Source organism: Furipterus horrens, unplaced genomic scaffold (genome assembly GCF_987537825.1).
Source record: "Furipterus horrens unplaced genomic scaffold, mFurHor1.1.pri manual_scaffold_3, whole genome shotgun sequence".
NCBI lineage: Eukaryota > Metazoa > Chordata > Mammalia > Chiroptera > Furipteridae > Furipterus > Furipterus horrens.
The window spans coordinates 129,539,154-129,549,730 of NW_028327173.1; the positions used below are offsets into that span (position 1 = coordinate 129,539,154).

At 36.5% G+C, this 10,577-nt stretch overlaps 1 protein-coding gene across 2 annotated transcripts in view; it reads right to left on the reverse strand.

The window, feature by feature from the left end:
- SCFD1 (sec1 family domain containing 1) overlaps positions 1–5,966 on the reverse strand; it is a 106,150-nt gene extending 100,184 nt beyond the window's left edge. Inside the window, exons 1-2 of one of the 2 annotated variants that reach the window (XM_090270171.1) lie at positions 5,887–5,966; positions 1,491–1,561 (exon numbers count right to left, since the gene is read on the reverse strand). In XM_090270171.1, coding sequence (XP_090126297.1) covers positions 1,491–1,561; positions 5,887–5,935 — 120 coding nt within the window. In that variant the 5' untranslated portion in view covers positions 5,936–5,966. The remainder of the gene's footprint in view (positions 1–1,490; positions 1,562–5,886) is intronic. The other variant, XM_090270172.1, reaches the window with a different exon arrangement.
- Between the last annotated feature and the right edge of the window lie 4,611 nt (positions 5,967–10,577).

Consider the following 10,577-nt stretch of genomic DNA (forward strand, 5'->3'; position numbering starts at 1 on the left):
AGCTGGGAGCCTGCGAGAGGCAGCCAATTGATGTTTCTCTCTCCTTTCTCTGTCCGTTCCCCTGTCTCTAAAAATAAATTTTAAAAACCTTGTAAAAAAAATAGAAAAGAAAAAATTCCCTAACCTGGTGAAGAAAATAGACATGCAAGCCCAGGAAGTGCAGAGTCAAGAACAAGATGAACCCAAAGAGGCCCACAACAACACACATCGTAAGTAAAATGCCAAAGGTTAAAAACAAACAGAGAATCTTAAAAGTAGCAAGAGCTGTCAGCTGATATTTCAACAGAAACTCTCCAAGTCAGAAGGACTGTCACAAACTAATCAAAATGACGAAAAGCAGGGACCTATGACCAAAAGTACTCAGCAAGGCTATGATTTAGAATCAAAGGAGACACAATGAGCTTTCCAGACAAGGAAAAGCTAAAGGAGTTCATCACCACTAAACCAGTATTATCAGAAATGTTAAAGGGACTTCATTAAGAAGAAAAAGAAAGAAAAAAAGATCAAAGACATGACTAATAAAATGGCAATAACAACATACCTATCAATAACTACTTTAAATGTAAATGGATTAAAGGACATAGGGTGGCTGAATGAAAAAGAAAACAAGACCTAAATATATGCTGCCTAAAAGAGACACTTCAGATCGAAAGACACAGAGGCTGAAAGTAAAGGGATGGAAAAAGGTATTTTATAAAAAGGAAAACAAAAGAAGCTGGGGTAGCCATAACTTTATCAATTAAAATAGACTTTTAAAGTCTATTGAAGAAAGAGCTAGAGTGAGCATGAAGTTTAGAATAAAGGGGCTTAAAGAATAGGAATTTATAAGATTCTTTACCATTTCTCAGGGAGAAAGATTATGATTGCTTTCTGGTCCAATTAACAGTTTTACTGATAGTTTTATATATCACAAATTAATAAAGTGGTATTTTGGTTTACAAATCATTCTTTCCAGAGTTAGTTAAGACAGACCAGTCCCCTGAGTCTGACTAACCCTTAGCAAGCCTGCAAGATCCAAACTCTGGACTGGCAAAGCTAAGGTACAAAATATCAGCCACAGTAAAGACCTATCAGACTGGCACCACCCAGGAGACCAGGATTCCCTAGATGAAATGTCACTATCACTGCCTGTTTTACTCCATATGTTTAGATTCACATTAAGCCCTGTTTGGTTAGGTCAGTTGGTTAGAGCATTGTTTGGATACCCACAAGGTTGCAGGTTCAATCCCCGGTCAGGGCACATACAAGAATCAACCACTGAATGCATAAGTAAGTGGAATAACAATTTGATGTTCCTCTTTAACCCCCTCTCTAAAATCAATTAAAAAGTAGAAAAAGATTCATATTAAGAAGCCATGTTAAATAAAAATAAAATATTCATGCACTATAAAATGTGCTACTGTTCAGTATTAACAAAAAATTCCTTCCAAAAATGGCCAATAAGGGCTGAGAAAAAGGAAATAGTTCCTCATTAAAATAAGCTCTCTTACCTTCCATACTGGTTCTCCAGTGCTGTTTTTAACATGAGGCACATTGAAATTCAACATACGTTTCAAAGCCACTGAAAATGAAAACAGTCTCATTAAATATTACCACTGATTTTTAGGATTTCACTTTTTTCTGCACATCACTTACTATCTCAAAACAATATTCTAGTAAACCTGATTAATCAAATGACTGGATATGTAGATGTAGGGTCAGACTTTATAAGAACATCCCATCCATAGCAAATTGATGTATGTTTGGGACTTTCTAAAATATTGTACAATAGGCATCTGTCCCCAGATGAAAATGTGAAAAATGTTCAGAAAGAAGCCGTTTCGATTTCTCCTATTCCACACCACATTTTATACAGATGCAAAAAAAATTTTTGTCAGTCAGGAACGTGCAGTGGCCTCAATAAATAACTGGTGCTGTTGTCCACTATATTGCTGAAAGCACAGATTAAGACCAGACTTTCTAAAAACAAAAGTTATCTGTATAGTTAACTGATTCATATGCAAATTCTTCATAGAGCAGATTTATTTTTTAATTATCTTGAGCTACATTTTAGGACCAATTTATCTTGTCAGGTTCACCGAAAAGTTATATTGCTTATTATATGATCCATGGAAAAAGTGAGAATTTCAGAGATGGTAGATAACTGAGAATTCCTGCTAAGAAAAGATACAATTTCTAAAATTACAGCAGTTATGCTTTATATTGTATCAGTTTGTGGTTTTTATTTTCTAAGGAAAATAAAAATTCCTATATACTTCCATGTGAAGACGGCAAATAGTCATGGTGGGGTATACTCCTTAGGTGATTTAATTTTTAAAAGATTGGCAACACTAAAATCTACTTGGTTGATTTTTAAAAAGCATTTTTATTAGTCTTTATTTAGTAACACAGAATAATCTACAAGCCCAACTCCTACCAGAGAGTTACTGAATACTCAAATCACCTGAATATCAATTTATAGCATATTCCTTCATTCACTAGAAAAACTTCTATTTAAGAGCTCGTTTCTTGAGGCAGGTAAAATAAGAAATTGCACTTCAGGGAAACAGCATTTGTATATTTGTATATTTGTGTGGGTACATACAGACATAATATTTTGGTAAAAAATTAGTGCCTAATGCCCAGCCAATAACATACATTACCAATACTAATTTACACCTACTTCAGAAGCTCATGGGTATTACGGTATTATATTTAAAAAATACATAAACAAACAAATAAAGAACACTTGGTACTAAAATAGCACAGGAGGTACAGAATGTGCTCCATGATTTAACTCTCCCTCTTTATTAGAAGAGTTCTTCCTCCCACCTCCAGGCAATACAGATAACAGCACCCTGGCACTCACTGCCCAAGGGAGAAAAATCTTGTTTCTAGGAACAACTGTTCCCACTCTTGACACAGGACAACTAGGAAGAGCCTGAGCTGCACGTGAGCTCCAGGTGTATGGTGTTTCCAGAGGTGGACCTTAACTAAGTGAAAAAGGCCCATAACAGCAGGTATTTGCCTTCTCAGCCCCATCTAGGTGAATATCCCCATCTCTGAGCCTTGGCTAACTTGTTAACAGGGATTCTGACACAGTGGATTTGTTAATAAAGTACATGCCCGGCCGGTGTCCAAATAATGTATAAGAATGTAATTTTACTTTCATCAGAGTAATGCCCTTAAGGCTTAAATCATTGTTTTTAACTCATATGACAAACTAGTTTTCTTTTTTGGCCCTAAACATACTATCCACAGTCCTAGACTTAGTGTAGTTTCCCCTTTACCTGAAATGTTTTCTTTACTCATTCACTATATACTCAACTATATTTACTACTCATTCAACAAATGTTTAGTGAGTGTTTACCATCTGTCGGACACAGCGTTAGCTGTTGACAGTAAATAAAACAGACTGAATAAAAATTACCTATCCTCAAGTAGCCTTCATTCTAACTGTGGGAGAAAGACAACAAAATAAATAAGATGTGGTTTGTGAGATCATAAGTGCTGCAGAGAAAAACAAGGAAGGGAAGGGGGGAGAGGGAGTTGCGGTTTAATTTTAAATAGTCAAGAAAGGTGTCCTGAGAAGGTAACATTTGCATAAAGACCTAAAGGAAGCGGGGAGTGAGCCACAGATATCTCTAAAAGAATATTCCAGACAGAGAAAACAAACATAAGGCTCTGAAGTGGAACTCTGGTGTGGTTAAGGAAAGGAAGTAAAAGGTTGTGAGGTCAGAAAGTTAAGTGGGAGCACTATAAGATCACTTTGGCTTTTACTACGATCGAAATGGGAAGCAGCTGCAGGGTTTGAACCACTAGGTGATATTTGGGTACTGTGTGAAGATGCAAAAGCAAGGAGACCAACTAGGCCGTTACCGCAGAAACTCATGGTGGCTTGGACCTGGTGATAGCAATGACAATGGTCAGATCCGGGAAATATTTTCAGAGTGGAGCTGACAAGATTTTACTGACAGATATGATGTGGGATATGAAATAAGTCAAGAAAACTTCAACGCTGTTGATGTGACCAACTACAATTTAGCTAAGGGCTCAAGAAATCACAAGAGAGAAGCAGCTGACCTGCAGCCCTCCAATGCTGAGAAGTGGGGGAGCTGAGCAAGAACTGCGACAGCAAGGCATGTGTGAAGGACCATGGTAACAGGATTCTACCTGTTGAACTAAAGGTAACAATAGAGAGGAGAGTAGTCCAGGACACTTTCACAAACAAGGTGGTTTTTGCAGTGACCTTTGAAAATGTATAAAGATTCTTCAGACAGGCAAAGCAAGAATCAGGCATCTGCAAAATGGAGATAATAATACATGCAAAAGTCACTTAAACCAGTGCCTGGCAATACTAAATACTCAATATATTATCAGTCATTATCTACCCAAACAGACTGCAAACTCCTCTGTATCACAATGTCTGTACTGAGAATATTTGAGAACTGACTGTGAGTTATTTCCCAAAACATCCTCAATAGACATCAGGGACACGTTTACTTCTGCTACTATAACATATATAAAGGGGTTTAGCTTTCTCTGAAAATAAAACAGAACTCAACTAGAGTACTAAGGATGATAAATGACTAATCTGGCATAACCAATCTAGTAATGATGTGAAATCTTGCTATAATGAAGCATTTCTGCATTAATAAAAATTATACTATTAGGTTTTAAATTCTACCAAAGTTCTACATATCAAAATGACTACCATACAATTTTCATTTTTCAAGAAGTTCCTTTGCATTGGTACAGTCTTTCTTCAAATCCTATTTTCTTTATTTTAATATGTAGTGTGACCTAATTCACTAAGCTTCATTAATCTGTCAGAATCATACCTCAAAGACAAGTGGGGCTTCTATTTGCTTACACAGATCAAATGAATAGCAGGTATTTCCCAACTTTTATTTGGACTTTCATATATTTAAGTTATGCCTGTCTTCATCTGATAGCTTACACTAAGTTATCTACTGGGGAAAGCAGAACACAAATCAGTACAAACTGTGTCATTATTAGACTGAAGTCTGTCATTAATCTTTTTCTTTGAATTCCAAAGGAAGGAATAAGGCACAGCGAAAATCCCTGCTGTAGGTCATAGTAACTGTAACCAACTGTTTTCCTGTTCATATTTACATACATAAGAAAATAATCATAAGACACAGAATTCTCAAGTATGCATATTCTTGATGGCTTATTTTCTAAGATATAAAACTATCAAAGCTCAAGGGAAGAAATGTTCACCTTTTCCACTACATTTCATTATATATGTAGTCTTAAAACACTAATTTGTCAAGCAGTGAAAATGGGAAGGCTATTAATTCTTCCCCCCCTTTTTTTTTGGCCATTTTTTAATCTCATTCCAGCAAGCTGGTGAAATCCTCATAACCAGGTGTTTCTCTTCAGGTACCCCCAAATGATTGGTTCAAAGGTGAAATGGCAGAACGTAAGTTGCCCGGAAGAGAATAAAATTTGCAATTGTGGGAAAGTGCCAGAAAACTAAACTCAACATTAAAACTGGGAGAGAACTGAACCACGAGCAGAAACAAACCCAGAGACCTCATAGGTGGCAAAGGGGGGGGGGGGGGATGCCATCCTCCAGATTTTGCCATGACGACCTTCTGAGGCCCAGTAGGAAAACGACAAGAGCGGGACCACAGCCAGCCCACTCCTGACGCCCCTTGTCCTGAACCACTAAAGTGGGACCTAATTCTCAGGTCAATGGCATCTCTTCCCTAAAAACTCAAAAGGGGAGGGGCTCTCGATGCTCCAGAACTGGATGAAACTCGTCGAGGACCGCCTCCCAGCTGCACGCACTGCGACCGAGTGAGGGCGACACGCAGAAAGAGAAGGCATCCCCACGGCAGGCACAAAACCGCAGGGAGAAGGGAATAAATAAGTCGGTACCTGTTTGTCTCTCTCGAATGCTAGCTGCCGCCATCTTGGCTCCCACCATCCACTGCCTGGTTGGCGAGCAGAGGCCGAGGATGACGTGTCCGCTGCAACTGCCCCGGAAGCAAAGCCCGGAGGGGCGGGACCAAAGGAAGTTCTCGGGCGACGGACCCTCCCTTGGCATAAATACTCCGAAAAAACTTGTAAACGCAGTGCGATTTATAACGCCCGAACGCACGGTAGTGTTTTTCAGCTGCAGAATAGTAGGCATCTTTATTCTATCTAATCGAGCCACCGCTACTCAAACGGTAGCTGAGTTTGAGCTCTTAAGATAGGAGCGTAGTGTAGCGCTACGAACATAAATACTGAACTGCTTGTTCCTTCACAGGTCACTAACTGGTGAGATATTTAGGGGTCTAAGGACCACAGGACTAACGTTAAATGATGATTCTGGAACAACGAAGGCACTCAAGTGCTAGCTCCGCCTTGTTTCTTCTTTGATTCCCTTTACTGGAGCATTTTTTTTTTTTTCCTTCAAAGTCACCTATCAGGCAAAATGGTCTAGCTTTATGGTGTTGTTTTGCTTACATGGACACACGAGTCAGAAGGGTGCAAAGTGGCAAAAATGGTATTTCCTCTCATCCCTTTGGTTAACTGCAAAATCACAAAACATTACTTTGGGGAGAGAGTAGGTAAGTGCAGAGTGCTGGTGTTTTAATGTACACTTGAAGCCATGCGATGATCGAATGTATCCAGAATTAATGATTCCTAATTTAATCCATAGATTTTTACTGGATGCAAAAATAGATACACAATGAAAACTCATTTTCCGTATGTTCAGGAGTTCACTGACGACACTGCATTAGCTGTTGATTATGTTCATTATAATACTGCACCAAATTCTGAAATGAAATTACAGACCCTGTGCCTCAAAAACTGCTTTGGAAACAACTTTCAATTTATGAGAAATGAGATAAATTACCCTAGCAATTATACAAAAAGCACATTTCTATAACAAAACATTAGCTTCTCTATTTCACGAATAAAGGTTTACTTTTATGAAGCTTAAGAGAGAAACATCAATTTGTTGTTCCACTTATGCATGCATTCATTGGTTGATTCTTATATCCACCCTGACTGGGGATCGAACCCACAACCTTGCAGTATGGGGATGATGCTCTAACCAACTGAGCTACCTGACCAGGGCCAAGGGAGGTGACCTTACTTTAAACACCATTAGGAAACACCCTAGAATTGAGCCTACATTCTTTTTCCTTGTGTTTATTTTTTTTTAATTTTTTCAGCTTTATGGAGGAATAATCGACAAAATCTGTAAGATATGTAAAGTGCACGTTGTGATGATTGATATACAACATGTACTTTGTGAAAGGACTGCCCCATCTAGTTATCACAACCATCACCATACATATGAGAACATTTAAGTTCTACTCTAAGCAAATTTCAATTATATAATGCAGATATCAACTACAGTCACCATGCTATATATCAGATCCTCAGACCTTATTCATCTTGAAAAAAGCTTCTTATTGAATCATATGACTTATATGTAAAATCTGTAAAAAAGTCAAACTCATGGAAACCACATAGGAGTAGTTACCAGAGGCCGGGAGCTGGGGGCACAGGGAGAGACTGATAAAGGTTAAGAATTGCATTTTCTCTCATTTTTATAGTTAATTGGCATATTCACTAGGAAATTTACTAGAATATTTAGTTTTATTCAGTGCATTCACCAATATTTTGAAGGAATCACCAATTATCTAGGTGTGTTATAGACAGAAATGAGAGTTCCTGCCCTATCAGAAAGTTTGACTTCCTTTTTTGTGTCCATGGGATATAAAATATACTGGCTTTCCTATGCTGCAACATCTGAGATCCTATTTTGTTCATCTGAGTACTCGTATTCTCAAATGCAAATCTATCATTTAACCATTTCAGCTCCATCAGACTTTTCCCTAAGACTATATGACATTATTAAAATGCTAAGAAAATGTTTAACATTTATATACTACATACGGTATCTACATGTGGAATGACAAGAACTGTCCTGAACAAGAAGTGCACATAATATGGCCCATAAATGTATAGAAAATTATGCCCCACAGATCAGTGTCAGTAGACAGCCTTTGTGAGGCTAACACTAGTGGTTCATTACATATTAGTAGAATCAGAGATTATCAAAATAAACAGTTGTTTGAATATCAGTTAACCTAATTAACTGTACCCTTTTAACCAACTCTACCTATCCAGATTTTGGGCTTAAATAATTAATTCTGGTAAACTTATTTTTCATTAGGGGGTAGTTTTAACATAGAATAACTCAGAATATTTCATTCAAGAGAGCTTCCTAGGTGTAAGCCAACAACTGTTTACAGTATCTCTCAAATGCAGAGAGAAAAGAATCTTCTACTTAATATTTTTGGAATCTTAAATCCTGTCAAGTAACCTAGTTGCGTTTATATAAGCAATTCATGTTTAGTAGCATAAACGTATTTAGAAAACATCATTATAAGTGTAATGTTTCTTGGCTATATCTGATGTCTTTAAAAAATGGGGAAAATAGGCTGACACATAAACTATCACCTAACACAATATCTGGCATAGAGTAGGTATTGCAATATTTGGCAATTGAAAAATAGTCAAAATGAGAACTTAAACACTGGGTCTCTTCAAAGCAATCCAAATATTCTTAAACTGCATGTAATATACATTCAAACAATCCATCATTAAATGTGTTCTTATGCTTCGTATTGCATTACTTGAAGCATAAAAACTAGTTTAATAGCTTACTGTAAAAGTAACAATGAAGCATGTAATGACTATATAAAAAATTACATATTTATTGATGCTGGAAATCAAGACTTCTGATTTGAGGTATGTTTAGATGCCTCTCGGTCCAGGTGTTTAACGATCCAAGCAGCGAGCTGGACTCGCTGGTGCCGACAGTCTCTGACTGCTCAGGCCTCAGGATCTTAAAGACATCCTGTGACTTAAAAAGAATCTTGCTGAGTACTCCATCTTCCCTGATGTTGATAAGGAAATCAAACAAAACTAAGTACAAATGGTGTTTAACCTTGATTGCTTTCTGAACAGTGCATCAGTTCCTTAGCAGATTTCTGTTTTTCTGTTTTTGAATCTATAGATGCTATATAGACTTGTCAGGAAGCGTTCTCTTCAGTTGATCCCTTAAGCTTCCTCTGTTGTAAGTTTCAAGTACATTGTAATCATTCCTGGACCCTCCCTGTTGATTAGCATATCTGCAAAATCCAATAAAAGGAAGGTGCTTGCACTGCTCAGTGCTGATCCTGCCTGAGTGAGCGGCAGCCCTCCGACGGTTCCACGTTCTGTCTGCTGAAATTACTTCCGCACCCTCGACCACAAAGTACTACAACAATTTATAAATAGAATCTTGTTCTAATAATTTTCTTATAATGACTGACCACTAAAGGCAAAGTCACTGAAAAACTTACACTATTCTTAGCATTCAGCATTGAGTACAAAAGTCCCACAACCTTCCATATAATCAGGGAAAAAATTATAGAAAGTTTTGGTATAAAGAAGAAGCCAAAGGGATTTTTCAATTTAGTAATGAAATGAAGACTTTTTACTTGACCCGAACAAGGCATGGCTTATTCACAATATGGGAAATATGACAAAATATAAAATCATAAGCTAGTTTCTAATATTTTAAAGAATATTTACCTTAAATACTAAAATGACCAAGTAAAATAGAAAACTGTATAAAAGGCTTTCAGATGTTTTCACACCGAAGTTTAAAAACTGTTAAAAAACAATACAAAAATAACCAAAGACCATTAAAAGTAGGTGCATAATAGGCAAATTTCTGGTTTTCCTTGGTATTGAAAGAAATAGAAAACAAGCTTGAAATATATGAAAGATTGAAATATTTAAAAAATACATACGAATAATTATAAAGGCCTATAGCTTTATTCCTTTTTAACATAAACATCAGTAAGAATTGTGCACTGACTACAACAAAAAATGGGAAAAAAATCATTAACCAACCATGTGACATAGTAATAGTGCAGAAAACAAATAATCTACAGGTTTCTCTGATCTGCCCTTATTATACAGATTAATCTTAAAAAAATCATACTAACGGAACATCCTTAAAACCAGAAAACATTTTCCAATATGAGCATTTATGCTTCAGTTTAAAAGTGAATATCCTAAATGATTATTTACACCACCTATCCCTAAGGCCCTGTCTATACATAAAATAAGTGAAATGAGGAATTGAAATACTGTTTTTAATTGTAGCCAAACCAATTGTACTTCCTCCCTCGAAAACCTCCCCACCCAAAGAGTGTGTGAATGCTCACCAGCTTAATTACCCTGTAGGGGAAATTAATTGAAACTATACTAATAACCAGAGAATAAATTAAATTGTTCATACTGGTATAATGTCTTTTTAAATTTTATAAAATTAGGTAGGTTAAGAAATAACATATCCAGTTTATTAACACATTTTAAATAAAAGCTATATGGCAAGTTTGAGATTTATATTAGATCTTAAAACCTTTTTTGATAATAGGTCCTTTAATTATTTTCAATAATCTAAATTTAACACAAGACAAAAAAGTGCCTTAATGTCTTAAAAAATTCAAATGAAAGTGAAATTTTAATTTGCTGGGTCTGTTAGTATAACAAAGAAAATTACACTAGGA